Source organism: Scyliorhinus torazame, chromosome 14 (assembly GCF_047496885.1).
Source record: "Scyliorhinus torazame isolate Kashiwa2021f chromosome 14, sScyTor2.1, whole genome shotgun sequence".
NCBI classification, from domain to species: Eukaryota; Metazoa; Chordata; class Chondrichthyes; order Carcharhiniformes; family Scyliorhinidae; genus Scyliorhinus; species Scyliorhinus torazame.
In genome coordinates, this window is record NC_092720.1 from 79165392 (window position 1) to 79190105 (window position 24714).

The 24714-nt window shown below is 46.6% G+C and overlaps 1 protein-coding gene across 5 annotated transcripts in view; it reads right to left on the reverse strand.

Annotated features, from left to right (window-relative positions):
* Positions 1–4342, reverse strand: part of LOC140389833 (coiled-coil domain-containing protein 150-like) — a 183269-nt gene extending 178927 nt beyond the window's left edge. For all 5 annotated transcript variants that reach the window (XR_011934489.1, XR_011934487.1, XR_011934486.1 and 2 more), the window contains exon 1: positions 4208–4342. Coding sequence is in view for 2 of the 5 variants with exons in the window: in XM_072474402.1 (XP_072330503.1) it covers positions 4208–4231 (24 nt within the window). In the remaining 3 variants the exon portion in view is untranslated. The remainder of the gene's footprint in view (positions 1–4207) is intronic.
* Between the last annotated feature and the right edge of the window lie 20372 nt (positions 4343–24714).

The following is a 24714-nucleotide window of genomic DNA, read 5'->3' on the forward strand; positions in this document are numbered from 1 at the left end:
AGGTTCAGGATTTTGTGAAGAGAGAGGTGCCGTCCTTTCCCGGTTGCCGCCCTTGGGGTTGCAAGACAAGGTGCTGTCGAAAGGGGAGATAGGGAAGGGGAAAGTGTCTCAGGTCTACAAGGAGCTGATCGATAGAGTAGGGGGGGCCTGGTAAGGGATATAAAGCTAAATGGGAGGAGGAGCTGGGTGAGCAAGTGGAGGCTGGGGGGACCCTGCAGTGGGTGAGTACGTCCTCGTTGTGTGCGAGGCTAAGCCATTCAGTTTAAAGTAATGCACAGGGCACATATGCCGGCTGCTCGGATGAGTAGGTTTTTTGAAGGGTAGAGGACAGGTGAGGGCGGTGCACGAATCATGTCCACATGTTTTGGGCATGTCCAAAGCTAAAGGAGTTTTGGCAGGGGTTGCGGACATAATGTCTGCGGTGCAGGGGGTAAAGTCGAAAGGTAGCGATATTGGGAGTGTCAGAAGATCCGGGAGTCCAAGGGGTGAAAGAGGCCAATGTTTTGTTGAAAGTGGGAGTGAGTGACCTGGCAGAATTCCTTTGGCTGGAGAAGGTCAAGTTCATCTTGAGGGGGTCAGTTGATGGGAGATGGATGCTGTTCATTGACTTCTTTAAGGAGGATTGAGGAGTCAGCAAAAGGGGAGGGGGAGTTAAAAATGGGGAAGGGAGGATAGGAGGAGGGGGCATGATTGGGGAGCGGGGTGGGGGTGTTGATTATTTATAATGTTGTATAATTTTACTTCTGCTTCAATTTGTTTTTGAGAAAATGCCTGAATAAAATATTTATTAAAAAACAGAGATCCGTCAATGTAATTTGGAGAAATTGAATGAGTGGGCAAATTAATGGCAGATGCAGTATAATTTGGATAAATGTGAGGTTATCCTCTTTGGTAGGAAAAACAGAAAGGCAGACTATTATCTGAATAGCTGTAAATTAGGAGAGGCAACAAGGCCTGGGTGTCCTCGTACACCAGTCGCTGAAGGTAAGCATGTAGGTGCAGCAGGTGGTAAAGTAGGCAAATGGTATGTTGACCATTTGGTAATGGTATATTCATAGCTAGATGATTCGAGTACAGGAACGGGGATGTCATGCTACAATTATACAGGACCTTGATGAGGCCACACCTGGAATATTATGGGCAGCTTTAGTCTCCTTACCTGAGGAAGGATGTTCTTGCCAGAGTGCAGGACTGATTCCTAGGATGGCAGGATGGACGTATGGGAGAGATTGAATCGGTTAGGTATGTATTCACTGGAGTTCAGAAGAATGAGGGGGGATCTCAAAAATGTATAGAAACTAGACAGGATAGATGCAGGAAGGATGTTCCCAATGGTGGGAGGGTCCAGAACCAGAGGTCACAGTCTGAGGATACGGGGTAGACCATTTAGGACAGTAATGAGGAGAAATTTCTTCTCCCAGTGAGTGGTGAGCCTGTGGAATTCTTTACAACAGGAAGTAGTTCAGGCCAAATCATTGTATGTTTTCAAGAATCAGTTCGATATCGCACTGTGGGCGAAGGGGATCAAGGTTATTGGGGCGGGGGGGGGGAATTAGGCTATAGAGCTTGATGATCAGCCATGATCATAATGAATGGCAGAGCAGGCTCGAAGGGCTGAATGGTCTCCTCCTGTTCCTATTTTCTGTTTTGGTCAACAATTATCCTTCAACTAACACTATCAAAACAGATCACCTGGTCATTTATTTACTTTATCTTTTAAGGACCTTATGCATAAATTTGTTGTCATACTTGCTCAATTTGCTCCTGAGGCTGGAGAAGGTCAAGTTCGTCTTGAGGGTTGGGATAAAAGTTTATTTTTCGGGATGGCAACCGGTGATGAGTGGTGTCCCACAGGGTTCAGTGTTGGGGCCACAGCTGTTCTCTTTGTATATTAACAATCTAGATGACGGGACTGTGGTATTGAGGAGGTGGGGAGGCTGCAGAAAGATTTAGACAGTTTGGGAGAGTGGTCCAAGAAATGGCTGATGAAATTCAACGTGGGCAAGTGCGAGGTCTTGCACTTTGGAAAAAAGAATAGAGGCATGGACTATTTTCTAAACGGTGACAAAATTCATAATGCTGAAGTGCAAAGGGACTTGGGAGTCCTAGTCCAGGATTCTCTAAAGGTAAACTTGCAGGTTGAGTCCGTAATTAAGAAAGCAAATGCAATGTTGTCATTTATCTCAAGAGGCTTGGAATATAAAAGCAGGGATGTACTTTTGAAGCTTTATAAAGCACTAGTTAGGCCCCATTTAGAATACTGTGAGCAATTTTGGGCCCCACGCCTCAGGAAGGACATACTGGCACTGGAGCGGGTCCAGCGGAGATTCACACGGATGATGCCAGGAATGGTAGGCCTAACATACGATGAACGTCTGAGGATCCTGGGATTATATTCATTGGAGTTTAGGAGGTTGAGGGGAGATCTAATAGAAACTTACAAGATGATGAATGGCTTAGATAGGGTGGACGTAGGGAAGTTGTTTCCATTAGCAGGGGTGACTAGGACCTGGGGGCACAGCCTTAGAATAAAAGGGAGTCACTTTAGAACAGAGATGAGGAGAAATTTCTTCAGCCAGAGTGGTGGGTCTGTGGAATTCATTGCCACAGAGGGCGGGACGTTGAGTGTCTTTCAGACAGAAGTTGATAAATTCTTGATTTCTCGAGGAATTAAGGGCTATGGAGAGAGAGCGGGTAAATGGAGTTGAAATTAGCCAAGATTGAATGGTGGAGTGGACTCGATGGGCCGAATGGCCTTACTTCCGCTCCTATGTCTTATGGTCTTAAAAACAATAGTGACTGCAGTTTAAAAGTAATTCACCAGCTGTTTGGTGTTATGGGCCATCATGAAGATGTGAATGACATTATTTAATTGCAAATGTTGTGAAATTGGGAAAAATGTCATCTGGAATTGAGTAAGAATATCAAAGGATATGGAACAAGAGTGGGTAAATGGAGCTGAAGTCCAGTTCAACCACAATACAACTGAATGGCAAAACAACCTTGAGTGACTAAATCGTCACTGAGAAATGAGACACTTTGACCTTGAATTTTCTTCTACTTATTTGTCCCCTTGCATTACACATGTTTAAAAACTTAGGTTGCAATTATTCATATTTATACTCAAGCCATGTGGTTATAATTCTTCCCCATGGACTACAATATTGAGAAATTACAAGTATTTTACAAGTAAATGTAAAGCATAACAGATTGTGTGGTAGGAACATAGCTCAAACTATAAAATCTCTGCATTATAACTTTATGTGAAGGTTTTGAATTAGGTCTTTCATTCAACTATATTTTTAAAATTCCTTTTGCTTTGTGAGGGTAAATTGTAAATTACTCCATAGGTCCATCAAAACAAGTCCACAGTGAAAACACAGCAGTCTTGAAATGTGGACAGTGATAGAGCAGGGACTTGAACTGCTCCATTCTATCTCCCATTTCACACCGTTTCACATTTAAAATTCAAACTAGAATCTCCAGTACACAATATCACAGTGAAAGGGTTATCGTTGCGTGACATGAAGCACCAATCTCCAATACACTCACAGGAAAATCCCATACCCGGCAGTAAAACATAAAAGTGGCTGCCTCCATCCCTTCTCAGCCTTTTGGCGAAGATCATGCGTCAGATACAAGCCCACGGGCAGGCACAATGTCTTTTCTGGTTAGCTTGAATCTCGTCTGTCTCTCTCATGGGGACCATGAATTGGATTCAATTTTAATTGGCTTTTGAAGCATGCAATAAGATGGGTTAAGGGCTTGCCCTGTCCACTTTGCACACTGGCTTTGTAACTTTAAGGAAAGAATAAACTCTGTACCAGTGAAACATTACTGTACTCAACTCGGGCCTCAAAACATCGACATTATTATTTGAACATAATCGTTGAAGCCCAAAAAAACACAATTTAGCAGTATTTTAATAGTACATTAAGTGCTTTGTAGCTGAGGAATAGATACAAGGATAAAACCGGGGTGGCAAAGATGGGAACAGGGAATGCAGACGGTGAGCCGAGGGACAGAGTGCAAGGGTAAGCACCGTCTGTTCACTGCTGACCAACCTCATCCTGGAAAAGGATTTCAATCTGCTTAGATCGAAAACTAGTTTAAAGCGTGGCAGGATGCAGCAGTCTTCGCTCCCAATTTCAGAGATTAAATGATGCAAAGTCAATTGAAAAATTTGAAAGAGATATGTGGTTCCTACCCCCACACAGACCGCGTCCACCATCTCTAGCGCAAGAAATCACAACGATAGTTTACTGGCGAGAGGCGGTTGCAGGGACTAGGCCTAGCCTCTGGTCACCATGGAAACCCCGAACCGCCCGCTCGCCAACAGAAACACCGCCACTGGGCATGCGTCACTGGAGAGCTGAATTGGGTCACCCTCTCTTCGCCCCCCCCCGCCCGGCAGTTTATCAACTCAAAATTAGCCCATTCGCTAACGATCAAATGTTGCTTTAGTCCGAAGAAACACATGCAACATAGTGAGGAGAACGACGCGGATTTAACTTTCTCATCTATAACTAAATAAGGCAAACTGACTCCAAGGCCAAGGATGCTCACTCAACACGAGGGGAGGTAATAGGGAGGGAGTCGGCAGTGAGGGAGTTGAAGCTGCTTTAGGTGGCGCTCTCCTGTAAACAGCAGATTGTTCATGAGTCACTTGTGATTGAGCCTTCTTCAAAAGAGATCTCTGAATTATATGTGGCCCCAAGAACGAGTGGAAGGTCTTATGGTGCAGTAAATAGCGTCCCTGCCTCTGACCCAGGACTTGATGACCAAGGAAGGTGTGTTCCCAGCACGTTCAAACAGGTTGAGCATCAAGTTGTAAATCCTTCCAACATACAGCCATGTCAGGCAGTAAGAGTGGAAGAGTATCCTGGTTAACCATGTGATGCCAATAAATTGGAACCTTTACCATCAGAATACATAGCTCCAGGCTACAACATGAATGTAAAAGTGTGTGTTATGCCAACTCCGACTCCTTGAGGAACTGATCGCTCAGTTGGCTGGATGGTGTCTAGGTTAGATTAATGACAACCCGGCTGGGGTGGATTTGGATTTGGACCTGCTCCATTGCCCTACTGGTGGTGGAGATCGTGGTGCTGTGGGTTGGACATGCCTTTGGGCAGAGGCAAAGAAGGAATTCCCCTGGAAAAGTAATCAAGCAGGAACCACAAAAGACCAAACAAGGAAATCTTTATGGAGCTGCACAATGCCATCTATTTTAGAACATAGAAAATACAGCACAGAACAGGCCCTTCGGCCCACGATGTTGTGCCCAACCTTTGTCCTAGATTAATCATAGATTATCATTGAATTTACAGTGCAGAAGGAGACCATTCGGCCCCCTGAGTCTTCGCCGGCTCTTGGAAAGAGCACCCTACCCAAACTCAACACCTCCACCCAACACCAAGGGCAATTTTGGACACTAAGGGCAATTTATCATGGCCAATCCACCTACCCTGCACATCTTTGGACTGTGGGAGGAAACCGGAGCACCCGGAGGAAACCCACGCAGACACGGGGAGGACGTGCAGATTCCGCACAGACAGTGACCCAAGCCGGAATCGAACCTGGGACCCTGGAGCTGTGAAGCAATTGTGCTATCCACAATGCTACCGTGCTGCCCTTAAGAACAAATAAATCTACACTATATAATTTTACCGTAATCCATGTACCTATCCAATAGCTGCTTGAAGGTCCCTAATGTTTCCGACTCAACTACTTCCACAGGCAGTGCATTCCATGCCCCCACTACTCTCTGGGTAAAGAACCTACCTCTGATATCCCTCCTATATCTTTCACCTTAAATTTATGTCCCCTTGTAATGGTTTGTTCCACCCGGGGAACTGTCTACTCTATCTATTCCCCTGATCATCTTATAAACCTCTATCAAGTCACCCCTCATCCTTCTCTGTTCTAATGAGAAAAGGCCTAGCACCCTCAACCTTTCCTCGTAAGACCTACTCTCCATTCCAGGTAACATCCTGGTAAATCTTCTTTGCACCTTTTCCAAAGCTTCCAAATCCTTCCTAAAATGAGGTGACCAGAACTACACGGTACTCCAAATGTGGCCTTACCAAAGTTTTGTACAGCTGCATCATCACCTCACGGCTCTTAAATTCAATCCCTCTGTTAATGAACGCGAGCACACCATAGGCCTTCTTCACAGCTCTATCCACTTGAGTGGCAACTTTCAAAGATGTATGAACATAGACCTCAAGATCTCTCTGCTCCTCCACATTGCCAAGAACTCTACCGTTAACCCTGTATTCCGCATTCATATTTGTCCTTCCAAAATGGACAACCTCACACTTTTCAGGGTTAAACTCCATCTGCCACTTCTCAGCCCAGCTCTGCATCCTATCTATGTCTCTTTGCAGCCGACAACAGCCCTCTTTACTATCCACAACTCCACCAATCTTCATATCGTCTGCAAATTTACTGACCCACCCTTCAACTCCTCATCCAAGTCATTAATGAAAATCACAAACAGCAGAGGACCCAGAACTGATCCCTGCGGTACGCCACTGGTAACTGGGATCCAGGCTGAATATTTGCCATCCACCACCACTCTCTATCAGTTAGCCAGTTCGTTATCCAACTGGCCAAATTTTCCACTATCCCATGCCTCCTTACTTTCTGCAGAAGCCTACCATGGGGAACCTTATCAAATGCCTTACTAAAATCCATGTACACTACATCCACTGCTTTACCTTCATCCACATGCTTGGTCACATCCTCAAAGAATTCAATAAGACCTACCCCTCACAAATCCGTGCTGACTATCCCTAATCAAGCAGTGTCTTTCCAGATGCTCAGAAATCCTATCCTTCAGTACCCTTTCCATTACTTTGCCTACCACCGAAGTAAGACTAACTGGCCTGTAATTCCCAGGGTTATCCCTAGTCCCTTTTTTGAACAGGGGCACGACATTCGCCACTCTCCAATCCCTTGGTACCACCCCTGTTGACAGTGAGGACGAAAAGATCATTGCCAACGGCTCTGCAATTTCATCTCTTGCTTCCCATAGAATCCTTGGATATATCCTGTAAGGCCCGGGGGACTTGTCTATCCTCAAGTTTTTCAAAATGCCCAACACACCTTCCTTCCTAACAAGTATTTCCTCGAGCTTACCAGTCTGTTTCACACTGTCCTCTCCAACAATATCGCCCCTCTCATTTGTAAATACAGAAGAAAAGTACTCGTTCAAGACCTCTCCTATCTCTTCATACTCAATACACAATCTTCCGCTACTGTCCTTGATCGGACCTACCCTCGCTCTAGTCATTCTCATATTTCTCACATATGTGTAAAAGGCCTTGGGGTTTTCCTTGATCCTACCCGCCAAAGATTGTTCATGCCCTCTCTTAGCTCTCCTAATCCCTTTCTTCAGTTCCCTCCTGGCTATCTTGTATCCCTCCAATGCCCTGTCTGAACCTTGTTTCCTCAACCTTACATAAGTCTCCTTTTTCCTCTTAACAAGACATTCAACCTCTCTTGTCAACCATGGTTCCCTCACTCGACCATCTCTTCCCTGCCTGACAGGGACATACATATCAAGGACACGTAGTACCTGTTCCTTGAACAAGTTCCACATTGTGTCCTTCCCTGACAGCCTATGTTCCCAACTTATGCACTTCAATTCTTGTCTGACAACATCGTATTTACCCTTCCCCCAATTGTAAACCTTGCCCTGTTGCACGCACCTATCCCTCTCCATTACTAAAGTGAAAGTCACAGAATTGTGGTCACTATCTCCAAAATGCTCCCCACTAACAAATCTATCACTTGCCTTGGTTCATTACCAAGTACTAAATCCACTATTGCCCCTCCTCTGGTCGGACAATCTACATACTGTGTTAGAAAAGCTTCCTGGACACTGCACAAACACCACCCCATCCAAACTATTTGATCTAAAGAGTTTCCACTCAATATTTGGGAAGTTAAAGTCACCCATGACTACTACCCTGTGACTTCTGCACCTTTCCAAAATCTGTTTCCCAATCTGTTCCTCCACATCTCTGCTACTATTGGGGGGCCTATAGAAAACTCCTAACAAGGTGACTGCTCCTTTCCTATTTCTGACTTCAACCCATACTACCTCATTAGGGTGATACTCCTCGAACTGCCTTTCTGCAGCTGTTATACTATCTCTAATTAACAATGCCACCCCCCCCCCCCCCCCCATCTCTTTTACCACCCTCCCTAATCTTATTGAAACATCTATAACCAGGGACCTCCAACAACCATTTCTGCCCCTCTTCTATCCAAGTTTCCGTGATGGCCACCACATCGTAGTCCCAAGTACCGATCCATGCCTTAAGTTCACCCACCTTATTCCTGATGCTTCTTGCGTTGAAGTATACACACTTCAACCCATCTCCGTGCCTGCAAGTACTCTCCTTTGTCAGTGTTCCCGTCCCCACTGCCTCATTACACGCTTTGGCGTCCTGAATATCGGCTACCTTAGTTGCTGGACTACAAATCCGGTTCCCATTCCCCTGCCAAATTAGTTTAAACCCTCCCGAAGAGTACTCGAAAACCTCCCTCCCAGAATATTGGTGCCCCTCTGGTTCAGATGCAACCTGTCCTGCTTGTACAGGTCCCACCTTCCCCAGAATGCGCTCCAATTATCCAAATACCTGAAGCCCTCCCTCCTACACCATTACTGCAGCCACGTGTTCAACTGCACTCTCTCCCTATTCCTAGCCTCGCTATCACGTGGCACCAGCAACAAACCAGAGATGACAACTCTGTCTGTCCTGGCTTTCAACTTCCAGCCTAACTCCCTAAACTTGTTTATTACCTCCACACCCCTTTTCCGACCTATGTCGTTGGTTCCAATGTGCACCACGACTTCTGACTGCTCCCCCTCCCCCTTAAGGATCCTGAAGACACGATCCGAGACATCCCTGGCCCTGGCACCCGGGAGGCAACATACCTTCCGGGAGTCTCGCTCGCGACCACAGAATCTCCTATCTATTCCCCTAACCATTGAATCTCCTACAACTATTCCTTTTCTCTTCTCCCCCCTTCCCTTCTGAGCCCCAGAGCCAGACTCAGTGCCAGAGACCTGGCCGCTAGGGCCTTCCCCCGGTAGGTCATCCCCCCCAACAGCATCCAAAACGGTATACTTGTTTTGAAGGGGAACGGCCACGAGGGATCCCTGCACTGTCTGCCTGTTTGTTTTTTCCCCCTGACTGTAACCCAGCTATTCTTGTCCTGTACCTTGGGCGTGGTTACCTCCCTGTAACTCTTCTCAATCACACCCTCTGCCTCCCGGATGATCCGAAGTTCATCCATCTTCAGCTCCAGTTCCCTAACACGGTCTTTGAGGAGCTGAAGTTGGGTGCACTTCCCGCAGGTATAGTCAGCGGGGACACCGGTGGTATCCCTCACCACCCACATCCTACAGGAGGAGCATGCAACTGGCCTAGCCTCCATCCCCTCTTACCTGACAGAATATAGCTGCCCTGTGGACTAACTAGATCGCCGCCCTCCGACTCTGCTCCCAGTCAGCTACACTTTCTGTAAACTCCTGGCTCTCTTCTCACTCTTTGCGGAAATGTCGGAAACAAAATGAAAGGAGCACCTTACTCCCTTCTCACCTAACTCCCTCGGTCACCAAACTCTTACTATAGCACTCAAATGCACCAAATTCAGCACTCCCTCGGTCACCAAACTCTTACTATAGCACCCAAAATGCACCAAATCCAGCACTCCCTCGGTCACCAAATTCTTACTATAGCACTCAAATGCACCAAATTCAGCACTCTCTTGGTCACCAAACTCTTACTATAGCACTCAAAATGCACCAAATTCAGCACTCCCTCGGTCACCAAACTCTTACTCTAGCACTCAAAATGCACCAAATTCAGCACTCAGTGCAAACAAAGTCTGCACTGTAGGGGATCACTTTTATACTGTGAATCTAGCCTCTGAAAACTGGCCTAATCCAATTAACGAATTAACAAGCTCCAGCTGCAAGTGCCTACAAGTAGAAGCTTGTTTAAAGCTGATTGAAAATTCACCTTCTTCTAAACCAAACAGCAACTTTTAAGTTAATTAACTAAATAAAAGAAAGACGAAACTTGAGATAAAAATGAAGATTTTGGGGGTATTCTCTCCAGTCTTTAGTTAAGAGAGGAAGGAGCACTCTCCAATCTTGACTGGGTTTGCCTAGATAAGAAATTTTGAAATTTGTTGAATCCAAAAAGACAACATGAAGATGAAATAAAAACAAAAATCTGGTAAACATTAGCTGATCAGGCAGTAAGCATCGGTAGAGAAAGAAACAGTTAACATTTCAGTTTCACGACCTTTAATCAGAACTGGAAAATGTTAAAGATGTACCGCATTTAAGGAAGAACAAAAGAGAAGGTCTGTGGTAGGGTGGAATGTGGGCGAGATTAAATGATTGAAGGAATGATGGTGTAAGGCAAAAGGGGATAATAATGGGACAAAATAAACAAATATGGTCTGAAGGGAGATTAAATGGAAAAGCATCAATACTAAAAGCTGTTACCTGACGAATCGGGGGCATTGGTTACGATCAGAAATTGTTGAGCCGAGTCCAGAAGAATACTGTCATAACCTACCTGGTGAGGAGGGGGGGGGGGGGCTTTGGGGGTGGGGGGGAGGGTAGGTAGGTAGGGTATATATGTCATTGTAAATAGATGTTATTTCTTTGTATCCTTGAATCTCGTGCTGGATTCTTCGTGGCCCTCACAAAATTGGCGATGAGGGTTAAAGTGAATAGCTGTCCACACTGCTGAAGCCACCTCCTTGGATTTTTGTTGGATACAGGTTGGAAGTTGTTTTCTATTACACCATGCCTCTGTACGGATGTTTGGATGTTTTTGATGCTGCGCTGGAAAGCTGGAACCAGTATGTACAACGGACGCGTTACTATTTCTGGGCAAATGATATCACTGAAAACGAGCGCCAGGTGGTCATGTTGCTCACTGCCTACGGCCCGCATACGTTTGGGGTGATTAGGAGCCTTGTGTACCCAGCTGCGCCGGACACCAAAACGTTTGATGAACTTGTAAATTTAGTGGGGCAGCATTTTAGCCCAACCCCGTTCACGATAGTCCAACGTTACCAGTTTAATACCGCTGAGAGGACCCCAGGGGAATCCCTTGCCGACTTTCTATCCAGGCTACGCAGGATTGTGGAGTACTGTGACTATGGTGAGACCTTTGTCAGAAATGTTACGCGACCGTTTGGTTTGTGGTATTAACAATGCGGCCACCCAGAGAAAGTTGTTAGCTCAGCCAACATTGAATTTTCAACAGGAAACTGGGACCAGCCCAGGGGCCATACCTTCCATGTGGATGAACCTGCGGCGACTACTCCTGAGGACGTGGAGACGGAGGACGACTGCCTGTAGCTGCATTGTATGGCAGCTCCACATGTGGCCCCCATTAAGGTGACAGTACGGATCAATGGTCACCCGCTTGAGATGGAGTTGGACACTGGCGCAGCGGTCTCCGTGATCGCCCAGGGGACATTCGACCGCATCAAGTAGGGTATACAGAACGTTACATTAACCAACACACAGTCCAGGTTGGTCACCTACACGGGGGAACCATTGGACATCGCAGGAACTACGATGACCCCTGTTGTTTATGGACACCAGGAGGGGCGTTTCCCACTTATCGTGGTGCGCGGCCATGGGCCCAGCCTGTTGGGTCGGGACTGGTTGCGCCATTTGCGCTTGCAGTGGCAGCACATCCTCCAAACAGTTTCTGGAGGGTTGACTGAGGTGCTAGGACGATACCCAGATGTATTCCAGCCCAGTTTGGGGAAAATACGGGCCGTAGCCCATATCCAAGTCGAACCAGGAGCCACGCCGCGCTATTTCCGGGCACGCCCGGTGCCTTACGCCTTGCTCGAGAAGGTAGAAGGGGAGCTCATTCGTTTGGAGAGTTTGGGTATTATCAGGCCCGTCCGTTTTGCTGACTGGGCAGCACCAATTGTACCTGTAATGAAGCCAGATGCCACAGTTCGCTTGTGCGGCGACTATAAACTTACAGTGAATACGGCTTCCTGACTCGACCGATATCCAATGCCTCGCATAGAGGATCTCTACGCAAAGCTTGCAAGTGGACTCTCGTTCACAAAATTAGATATGAGTCACGCCTACCTACAGTTGGAGGTGGACCCTGCCTCCCAACCATATGTAACGATTAATACACACCGGGGCCTGTATGAATATACACGTTTGCCCTTTGGATTATCCTCTGCCTACGCTATTTTTCAACGCGTTATGGAGGGCATTTTGAGAGGTTTACTGCGTGTCGCTGTCTATTTAGATGACATTTTGATCACAGGGACGTCGGAGCAGGAACATTTGGAAAATCTGGAGGCTGTCCTTAGACGCTTTTCGGAGGCTGGAGTCCGTTTACGTCGCACAAAGTGCATCTTTCAGGCGAAGGAAGTAGTCTACCTGGGTTATCGGGTGGACCACGAAGGTTTGCACCCCGTCGCAGAGAAGATGCGCGCGATTCAACAGGCCCCCGCCCCGACTGACACTTCGCATCTTTGTTCTTTTCTCGGCCTCGTAAACTATTACGGGAAGTTCCTCCCCAATCTGGGAACTACGCTGGCCCCGTTGCATCTTCTGCGAAAGAAAAATCACACCTGGGTTTGGGGTCAGCCACAAGAAACCGCTTTCCGGTGGGTAAAACAACAATTGCCGTTGTCTGGGTTACTAACCCACTATGATCCTGGAAAGCCTTTGCTCGTCACATGTGATGCATCCCCGTCTGGTATTGGGGCCATCCTGTCCCACAAGATGGAGAACAGGGCCGAGCAGCCGATAGCTTTCGCCTCCCGCACATTGACTGCAGCGGAAAAAAAGTACGCGCAGATCGAGAAGGAGGGCCTGGCAGTGGTCTTTGCGGTGAAACGTTTCCACCAGTACATGTATGGCCGCCACTTCACTATCGTGACTGATCATAAGCCTCTGCTGGGACTTTTCAGAGAGGATAAGCCAATACCGCCCATTGCTTCCGCATGGATCCAGTGCTGGGCTTTGTTGCTTGCTGCATACGAGTATTCTGTGGAGCACAAACCAGGAACGCAGAAAGCGAATGCCGACGCACTGAGCCGATTGCCTTTATCGACCGGCCCCATGTCGACCCCCATGACCGGTGAGGTGGTTGCAACCTTAAATTTTATGGACACCTTGCCTGTCACGGCATCACAGATCCGTGAGTGGACCCAGACGGAGCCAGTCCTGTCAAAGGTTCGACACATAGTCCTGTATGGTGGGCAGCATAGACCGCTCCCAGGCGAGTTGCGGACATTTTCCTCCAATCTGTCAGAATTCAGTGTGGAAGATGGCATCCTCTTGTGGGGCACGCGTGTGATTGTCCCGGAAAAATGACAGGAGCTGATACTAAGAGACTTGCACAATGGGCATCCAGGTGTGACCAAAATGAAAATGTTGACCCGGAGTTATGTTTGATGGTCAGGCCTCGACGCCGACATCGAGAAGGTGGCCCAAAACTGCTCCATTTGTCAGGAGCATCAGAAGCTTCCGCCGGCCGCGCCCTTACATCACTGGGAATGGCCAGGGCGGCCTTGGGCACGCTTGCATGCAGATTTCGCCGGCCCTTTTCAAGGATCCATGTTCCTTTTAGTCTAAATGGCTAGAGGTGCATAAGATGCTAGGCACAACGTCCTGCTCAACAATTGAGAAGATGCGTTTATCTTTTAGTACACATGGCCTCCCCGAGGTGCTGGTCACGGATAACGGCACTCCATTCACCAGTGAGGAGTTTGCGAGGTTCATGAAGATGAACGGCATACGCCATATCCGCACTGCCCCTTACTACCCGGCTTCAAATGGGTTGGCGGAGCGCGCAGTGCAGACATTCAATCGAGGCCTAAAGAAGCAGTCTTCCAGGTCAATGGACACGAGACTGGCTCGCTTTTTGTTTTCGTATAGGACCACCCCCCCATGCGGTGACTGGGGTAGCTCCCGCAGAACTCTTAATGGGCCACCTGAGTATGGTTTTCCCGGACATTGGCGCAAAAGTACGCCACACACAAGAACGGCAGGGACAGGGTTTTTTTCGGCTTCAGCAGTTTGCGCCCGGTGACCCAGTGTTCGTTCGCAATTTTGCTGGTGGTGCCCAGTGGGTCCCTGGCGTTATCTTTCGCCAAACAGGCCCTTTATCTTACCAGGTGCAAGCCCAGCGTCGTCTCCAGCGCAAACATGTAGACCACGTTCGGTCCAGAAGACTATCCCTTCCAAAGATTCCCCACCCCCGGAGCTCATTTCTACAGCTCCTCTGGTGCCTCACTCAAAGTCTGCGCAGGTCGTTACAGAACCGCGCGGAGATAGAGACACCGAGATGACCGAGGCAGCAGACTCTGACTCCGAGATGGAGACACAGGACACATCAGAGGGGGAATACTCGGGCCCACGGGCCATGGATGTACAACCGTTACGCCGTTCATCACGGAAGCGCCGGTCTCCATCTCGTTACACGCCGCCCGATCCAGCGCCTCGTGCAAATGGTGTCCGGCCTGTGGCAAAACGAGTCCGACGCCCTCCTTCGCCAGCATCTTCGGTGGGGGGGGGGAGGGATGTTATAACCTGCCTGCTTACCATTGGCTGGGGACTAATGACAATCCCACAATCCTGTGGGAGTATGAGCTTCCCCAATGAGGGAGGCGGAGAAATCATTAGCAGACTCCCTGTATAAATAAATCTGGTCAGTTTGTTCGTTTTTGTGTGTGTGTGTGTGTGTGTGTGTGTGTGTGCGCGCGTGTGCGGGCGGGCGCGCGCGCGTGTGTGTGTCCTCTTCTCCTAAGACGTACAAGGTGGTAGTCGCACTTAGAATAGCTCCAGGTGAATTCACGGAATTCATTTAGTAGCCATCATCTGTACTGTAGTTTGTTAGTTATCTTTTCCACATGTTTATTAATAAATCCTCTTTGTGGGCACCCTTGGAGCGGGGTCACGGAGATAGAGGCCTGGCCCTCCCGAGCTTTATTAATTTTTACTGGCCGGCCAACATATCGATGATCAGGAAGTGGTTTGTGGGGAGGCGTCGGCCTGGGAGCGAATAGAAGCGGCATCCTGCAAGGGTACGAGTTTGGAGGCTTAACTGACGGCGCCCCTGCCATTCTCGCCGGCTCAGTACTCTACGGCAGCCCTAAGGGTGTGGGGGCAATGGAATCGCGCGAGATTGGAGTTGTTCCAATGTCAGTGTGGTCTCTGATTTGAAACAATATCCATTTTGACCCGGGGAGGCTGGATGGGGGCTTCAGGAGGTGGCAGCAGGTAGGGATTGAGAGATTTGGGGATTTATTTATCCAGGAGGGCTTCCCGACCTTGAAGGCACTAGAGGAGGAGTTTGAGTTACCGGGCGGGAATGGGTTTCGATACCTTCAGGTCCGGGACTTGAAATTAAGGCAGGTTCCTAGCTTTCCTTTCCGCCTCCTGAGGGGACTACAGGATAAGATTATGTTAAAAACTGGGGTTGGAGAGGGGTGGAGTTTGGAGATATACAAGGAGTTGATGGAGTGGGAGGGGGCCCCGATCAGGGAGGTGAAGCGGAAGTAGGAAGAGGAGCTGGGAAGAGAGCTGGAAATGGAAAAGTAGGAAAAAGCCTTGAAGAGGGTCAATTCATCCTCGTCCTGTGCCAGACTTAGCCTGATCCAGTTCAAAGTGGTCTAAAGGGCCCACATGATGGTAGCCCGGATGAGCGTGGAAAGCCCTGCCTGCAACAGTAGTGGACTCGCCAACACTAAGGACATTCAAATGGTCATTGGATAGACAATAAGGGAATAGTGTAGATGGGCGTTAGAGTGGTTTCACAGGTCGGTGCAACATCGAGGGCCGAAGGGCCTGTACTGCGCTGTAATGTTCTATGTTCTATAAATGTTAATGTGGTAAACTGTGAAAATTACAAATGCTTCAATAAAATATTTTCTAAAAAACAAAAATCCTCTTTGTAGTTAACTATATGTTCTGTGTACATCATTACAACGGTTACATCACAGAACACAACATGGTACCAGGAGTGCAGAACATTTAAAGATAACAATGGAGAAGACGGGGCGAAATAGGCTGAAGAACGAAAAGGGACAATTCTTCTGCCGACCTGGTGGATTACAGCCATCTGCGGCTCAACGCAACAAACAACTCTGAAGTTAGAGATGGTAGGTTTGAAGGCATCCCACCAGCTTCAGGTCTCGGGTAACGTAGATGAAATTTGTCATGTGTTCAAGCAGCAATTTAGATTCTATGTTGCAGCCCTTGGCCTGCAGGCACAGCCTAACGAGAGGCGTATTGCATTGCTGCTCACGGTAGGTCATCAAGCAATAGAAATATACTATACCTTAGCCTTCAACAGCAAAGAGAAAAGTAAGAGTGACAATGAGGTGATAAAGTACTTTGATCGGTATTGCTCCCCAAGAAAGACAAAACATTTGAACATTACATATTTCGTGCCCATACCCAAAATACAGGCAAATCTTTTTATCGCTTTTTAACCAACATGCGGTTGAAGGCGCAGTCGTGCAACTTTAATACTCTGATGTTGTCGATGATCCTGGTTCAATATGGAGGTATTTGGACGTCCATGGCATAAAGGAAACAATTAGAGCCTGGAAACAGATCAATATTAATTTGGAGGACATTGGAAGAGTACTGGATGTTAATGTTTTTTTTTTTAAGATACATGGGTGAAGGATGTTGTTTAATTAGGTACTTAAAGTCCTGCTCGTGACTGCTGGGGCACTGGGTTAGGAGGTAGGTGGCAGTCATTTGTAATTATAAATTCTATAAATATACTTTTGGGAAAAGGATTTGCCTCTAGTTCCATACTTTACCATCTAACTTGGAAACTGTTTATCACTGGATTTAGAAGGGAACATACTGATTGAGGCAGAAAATTATATAGTTGATGTAGGAAGAAATCACTTCCATGGGGCAAGAACAGACAAACGCAGAACTGTTTGTAGATCTTGGGAATGGAGGTAGAAATGGGCTGTGCTGAGTTCGGATATTAAGAAGTTGGAGGCCATGGGAGATGATAATTTGAGAAACGACGGCTTGATGTTGGAGTGGTGGGATCATAGTCCGGGGAAAGGTAAGAGGTGTCAGAGATTTGGCCTCCAAAGATAGGGGGCAGCTGCCAAATAACAACATACCCTTGTCAGTGGGTTTAAAGGCATTATTAGGATTGGATCTGAGAGAAATTAGCTTTTCATATTCAGAGGGAGGTAGATTAGAGTAAGTGAATGGAATAGAAAAATTTCCCAATGAAAAGATCTAGAGGGGATTACAGACCAGACGGAGCGATCGAGATGGAACAAAAAAACAGATTAGAGAATTTGCCCACTGTGTGGGGCCAAAGAAGAGAGTGTGGAATTGAAAACAATGGAATAAGAGCTCAGTATCATGCTGAGCTCAAAGTTTATTGAGCTATGTACAAAGAGAGCTGAAGCTTTGGCTGAGGTCTGATAATTTGACTTGGAGAGGGGAAGATCACATGGGACAATGAAAACATAGTTTGGATCAGAGGAAAGAGATTAGGAAGAAGGAGCTAGAAGGGTATTGGTATCTAATTGTTGTTGAAGGTTGTTATTCTTGAGATCTGAAAGGACTAAATAAAACATTTTGTTAAATTGGAGAATGGAATAAAACTGAGGACCAGCACAGGTTTGAGATGTTGAGTTGGTATTTCTAAAGAGATGGTTGAAAGCATGCATGCAGTGGTGCATGTCATTGAGCATGAAGCTCAGGATGCAGCAAGAGCAGCAATTCAAGAAATGCTGAATATCTTGGAGATATCGTTAATCATGGGCAGATCCAAAACATGAAGGATGAAATTTCAGTCAGAATCCATTTAGAATATGTTGGAGCTGGAGCCAGTTGCTGAGCAAAGAGATATGGCTGTGAAAGTGAGTTTTAGTAGACACCAAGTCAAACACTAGAAGGGAAACATGCTAACAAATTAAAAGAGACAAACAGAAATCTGTTCGGAGAGAAGAACAAGATTTCTTCAAGATGTGCATTCCTGGAAGGAACGCTAACACAAAAGCAAAATATTGCAGATGCTGAAAATCTGGAATGAAAATGTAAACAATGCCTCTTCAGTGACCACGGAGACCACACACAGCTTGGTCTGAAAGTGACGAAGCCTCTGCATTGTGAATTCTGCTGCTAAGATGAATCCCATTGAAACCAAGTATCTTGGAGAACCAAATAAAGGATAAATTATTCTCTGCTGCTGCATTGCAGAAGAATAAGTGAAACAAGAACCAGTCACCAGCAAACTTTGGACTACGTTCTGATCTCATTTAGTGTAGGATCCATTATATTGATACTCAAAACAATAGAATGTGCATTTAAAACAAATTGGAGAGGTTCCAGAATGACCTCTTGACACCAGAGTGAGCAAACCTCTCTAGAATTTGAAGATCTGTGTTTTTGCACCAATCAAGCTGAAAGATGCTACGAAATGATTGTGATTCTATTTGGTCATTCATTGTCATTATTGAACACACTCAGGCTGGTAGAAAGATGGTCAATATGTAAAGTTCCCTCTATTCTGGCCAAACAATATGTTTTAACCTCTATCTTAGAAGAACTGCTTCTTTCTGATTTTTCACTCAGCCACATATAAGCTCTTTGGCTGAATTGTGGAAATTTTCATGTTGTAAGCCTGTACATATCAGTAACCGAGTTGAGGGTGTCAAGTGTAATTTAAAGGAAGATCCACATAGCCATCAGACAGAGCAGATTTCAATTTCATGAGCTAGGACACAAGGAATGTTCCAAAAGCGTAAGGACCATTTGTCTCGAAGCACCCAGGTTAATGTAGGGATTGTAACACAGCTATACTCTCAATTCTATTACGGTGTGTAATTTTCCTAAATTGTAGATGGCAATTGTGTACTTAACAGCTGCTCCCTTTCTTGGGGAGCAGGTGCACTCACTTGTAACTGATTCCATCAGGAAGAAAATTGCGAGGAGTAATAGAGTATATTAGCCTTTTCATTTTTATATGCTGATTGAATGTTGTGATTTTGTTTGGTGTTCTCTGCCGCTACTGATTTACTGTTCAAATTATACCTTTTGATTGACACAGATGGGGATAAAACTGAACTCCATCTTTTTCTGTGCAGTGTTCTTTAATAGAGCCCAAGCATGACACAAAAGAGCAATAACTCATTTTACTGGATGTGGTACAATATAATACTGAATTATTTGATACATTACAATACACAACTTTTTTTTAGACGAAAGAGCAGTAAGAGGAAAGTAAAGGAAGACACATTGGAAATATTTTTTCCTGTAGTAATATTCTTTAAACCTTGCTGATAAAACCTATGTGATATTTTTGTTGTGGTAATGAAAACTAAGCTGATGAAAGGGAGGCCCTAATATACATAAACAAATTGGTCCCATGAGTCAGGAAATACGAGCGTATTACAAAGATGCATTAACAAATTCATCTTCATTAATTTATGTGCAATATTATCATGCAGCACATTTGTTAGCATTGTGCACTAATTATATTAGGAAAGGTCAATGGATATTTAAAATGTAATTATGTAATAAATTAAACCATAATAATGCAGTGAATTACCCAATACTCACTTGTTGTACTCACTTATGCGTCAAACATAATTCACTAAGCTTTAGTATTGTGCATTAATAGATGGAGCTAAGCGATCCCACGACCAACGGATCAGACCTAAGCTCTGCAGTCCTGCCATAGACAGTCGTGAATGGTGGTGGACTGTTGCTAACTTTGGTTGGCTCTTAATTCGTTGCTCGTTGTGTCTTTCCTTAATTTGCTCTGTTTCTATAACCTTTGCTCTAGAGTCGCCAGGTATCTTTATGATACCGCCACGAGGTTCAAGTACTGATCAATAACTCAACACACCAATTAGTAAGATTCAAATCAAAACACATTTATTATACAGTCAATCACTACTCATGCATAAAACTCTACTTACTAGACTATCTCTAACACTAAAAGGCCTATACTTGGCTTCAGAACTGGCCCACCAGGTCAGGGGAACAAATGGCCTTTCGTTCGATCCTGAGTCTGCAGGATTCAAAAGCTGGTATGGACTGGTAGGTAGGAGCGCCTATCTCGTAGTGTGCGTTGACTGGAGACTTACTTGGTTGGTGCGGCAGCAAGGCAGGTCACTGTCAAGGGTTGTTTCGTGCTGCTGAGTGACCCTGCCAAGAAGGACGAATTGAACTTGGGGACTCTATTTTATTGTCCCCAGGGGCTACCCGCCCCTTTGGACGGACCCCGTACCTGGTTCCAAGTGATTGGACTAAGTTCTGATCACTTGGATCGATTGCTCCAATACTGGAGCTGTTCCCTGATCGCTGGGCGGTCCCTAAGTGTCCGTTGGCTTTCCTTTGTCTTGGCTCATGCTGGCGCCGAGGAGTCTGGCTTGGCCTTATTTACCTTAAATGTTTCAGTTGTTCCCAGGGATCGCTCATTAATATGCAGATGGCTGTTGGTTTCAGTGCTGTCTGGGTTTCTGCAAGTTCTAATACACAGGAGACTTTGCACCTGCTGTTTTTCCTGGCTTGGCCGAATTTCCCTGCATTCTTTGCGGATCTCCATTTTAAGTCGGGAAGTGGCCAACCCAGGTGGCTACAGGATAATTAAACAACTCACTGGAGGAGGCGGCTCTATGAATATCCCCATCCACAACAATGGAGGAGCCCAGCACATACGTGCAAAAGACAAGGTGGAAGCATTCGTAATAATCTTCAGCCAGAAGTGCCGAGTGGATGATCCATCTCCGTCTCCTCCATACATCACAGATGTCAGTCTTCAGTCAATTCAATTCGCCCCACATGATATCAAGATTTGGCTGACCGCACTGGATATTGCAAAGGCTATGGGCCCGGACAATACTCCAACATTAGTACTAAAGACTTGTGCTCTGGAATTTGACTGGCATCTATACGGCAACGTGGAAAATTGCCCAGGTATGTCTTGAACACAAAAAGCAGGATAAATCCAACCTGGCCATTTACCGCCCTATCAGTCTACTCTCAATCATCAGTAAAGTAATGGAAGGTATTATCAACAGTGCTATGAAGCAACACTTCCTTAGCATAATGGGGTGGCACGGTAGCACAGTGATTAGCACTGTTGCTTCACAGCTCCAGGGTCCCAGGTTCGCCCCGTGTCTGCGTGGGTTTCCTCCGGGTGTTCCGTTTTCCTTCCACAGTCCAAAATGGATTGGCTTTGCGAAATTGCCCTTGTCCAAAGGTTAGGTAGGGTTACTGGGTTACAGGGATAGGGTGGAGGTGTGGGCTTAAGTAGGGTGCTCTTCAGTGGCGGGTCGGGTACAGGTGGTTAAAATTAACATATTGCCGCGATTTCTGTTTATTTTCCAATGGCTGCTGATTTTCCTTCCAAAGGCATTTTTTCAGAGAGCTCGAAGGAATGATTACTTTGTTCATATGGGGAGGGAAGGTGGCCAGAGTTAGAAAGGTGCTGCTACAGAGTGGAAGACAAGCAGGAGCTTTGGGTCTTCCCAACCTGATGCTGATGTGTTATTACTGGGCGGCGAATGTGGAGAAGGTGCGGATCTGGGTCAGAGAGATTGATTCCCAGTGGGTCAGAATGGAGGAGAGTTTGTGGAGGGGGCCGGGATTGAAGGCACTAGCAACAGCGCCGCTCCCGATGGCCCTGGGGAAATACTCAGGGAGTCCGGTAATAATAGCTTCATTGAGAATTTGGGGGCAGGGTCAAGGGAAATGCCGATTCGGGTGAACCACAGATTTGAGCCAGGGAAGTGGGATGGAAATTTTCGGAAATGGGAGGAGAAGGGGATTAAGATACTAAAAGATTTGTTTCTTAGGGGTTGGTTTGCAGGATTGAAGGAGCTGGAAGAGAAGTATGGGCTGGAGCAGGGGGAAATGTTTAGATACATGCAGGTTCGAGATTTTGCCAGAAAGGATATACAGAGCTTCCCGGTGGAGCCGGCCTCCACATTGCTGGAGGAGGTGCTGACGACAGGGGGACTGGAGAAGCGGGTAGTGTGGCGGTTTACGGAGCTATTTTGGAAGAGGAGAAGGCACCACTGGAAGGGATCAAAGCAAAGTGGGAGGAAGAGTTGGGAGAGGATATGGAAGAGGGATTCTGGTGTGAGGTGCTCCAGAGAGTGAACGCCTCCACCTCGTGCGCGAGGTTGGGGCTGATACAGCTGAAGGTGGTATACAGAACACTCCTCACGGGGGCGAGGATGAGCCGATTTTTTGAAGGAGTAGAAGATGTGTGTGAATGGTGCGGGGCGGGCCTGGCTAATCACGTTCATATGTTTTGGTCCTGTCTAAAGCTGGAGGATTACTGGAAAGAGGTTTTTAGGGTAATCTCTAAAGTGGTGCACGTGAAACTGGACCCGGGCCCTTGGGTGGCCATATTCGGGGTGTCGGACCAGCCAGTGTTGGAAGCGGGTGCGGAGGCAGATGTTGTAGCCTTCGCCTCGTTGATCGCCCGAAGGCGGATCCTGATGGGTTGGAGAGCAACCTCTCCACCCTGTGCCCTGGCGTGGCGGGGGGACCTGTTGGAATTCTTGACTCTTGAGAAGGTTAAGTTTGAACTGAGGGGAAGGATGGAGGGGTTCTACAATTCATGGGCATTATTCGTTATGCACTTTCAAGAACTGGATAACATCGAACATTAGTTGGGGGGGTGGTGGTTGAAAGGGTTGGGGGCATTATTCGTTATGCACTTTCAAGAACTGGATAACATCGAACATTAGTTGGGGGGGTGGTGGTTGAAAGGGTTGGGGGGAGTGAGACTGTGTGTGTTAATGGTGACTATGGGTGATTCCTGATTCCTTTATGTGAACATGCGGACTAATGTTTGGGGTTTGGTGAGAGGATGGGATCGTTGTTATTGATATGGGGATTGACATATCTGTTACTGATTATTGTTTATTGTTGATGGGTGTAAATTTGGGAGAAAATGTGAAAAAGGAGGAGAATAAAAATATATTTTTTTTAAAGTAGGGTGCTCTTTCCAAGGGCTGGTGCGGACTCAATGGGCCGAATGGCCTCCTTCTGCACTGTAAATTCTATGATTCTATGATAACCTGCTCACTGATACTCAGTTTGGGTTCCGTCAGGGTCACTCAACTCCTGACCTCATTACTGCCTTGGTTCAGACATGGACAAAAGAGCTGACTGCCAGAGATGAGGTGAGAGTGACTTCCCTTGACATCATGGCAGCATTTGATCAAGTATCACATCAAGGAGCTCTGGCAAAACTGGAGTCAATGGGAGAAAAGTCTCCACTGATTGGAGTCATACCTTGCACAAAGGAAGATAGTTGTGATTGTTGTCATTTCAGTCCTGGGACATCACTGCAGGTGTTCCTCAGGATAGTGACCTAGGCCCAACTATATTCAGCTGCTTCATCAATGACCTTTCTTCCAACACAAGATCAGATGCAGGGATATTCACTGATGGTTGCACAAGCACCATTTGCAACTCCTCAGATACTGAATCAGTCCACATGCAAATGCTGCAAGACCTAGAGAACATCCAGCCTTGGGCTGGCAAGACCTAGAGAACATCCAGTCTTGGGCTGACAAGTGGCACCTAACATTTGCATCACACAAGTGCCAGGCAATGACCATCTCCAATGAGAAAGAATCAAACCATCACCACTTGATATCAATGGCATTCTCATCACTGAATCCCCCACTATCAACATATTGAGGGTTACCATTGACCAGAAACTGAACTCAACTAGCCATATAAATATTGTAGTTACAACAGCAGGTTAAAGGTTAGGAATCCTACGGCGAGTAACTCACGTCCTGACACCTGATACCTGTCCACTACCTATAAGGCAGAAGTATGATGGAATACTTCCCACTTTCTTGCAGCTCCAATAACACTCGAAGCTCAACAGCATCCAGGACAAAGCAGCACGTTTGATTGGCACCCCTTCTACAAGCATGTACTCCATCCACCACTGATGCACAGTAGTGGCAGTGTGTACCATCTATAAGGTGCACTGCAGGAACTCACCAAGGCCCCGTAGGCAACATCTTCCAAATCCACTAACACTACCTGTGGTGATCCACTGTAATAGGAGATGTAAGGTAGGACCTGCACTACAGGTTCTCCGGTAGCTCCTGCCGGCTGGCTCCGCCCAGCGAGAACTGTATAAATATGTATGACCTCCAGTGCCCTGCCATTTCGCCAGCTGCAGCAGAAGGCAACGCATCTGACTGTAATAAAGCCACAGTTGTACCCAACTTTAGTCTTTGTGCAATTGATCGTGCATCAATTTATTACAGTCAGATTTTCCACAGAATGGATATCCGAATTAAGCCTGGTCATTTGCAGCTGAATCCTCACTCGCCTGGCGCCAGGAAAGACGTTACTCACTGGCTAGCATGTTTTGAGGCTTACATCAACACGGCGGACCCCGCACCAACGGAGGCTCAGAAGATCATCGTCCTGTATTCCAGACTGAGCTCCAGCGTGTTCCCGTTGATCCAAAACGCCACGTCTTACACAAAAGCAATGGAACTCCTCAAAGAACACTACACGCAGAAGGCGAACACACTCTTCGCCAGGCATGTACTTGCCACCTGCTCGCAACTACCTGGTGAGTCCATCGAAGACTTCTGGCGGGCCCTAATTCCACTCATCCGGGACTGTGACTGTCAGGCCGT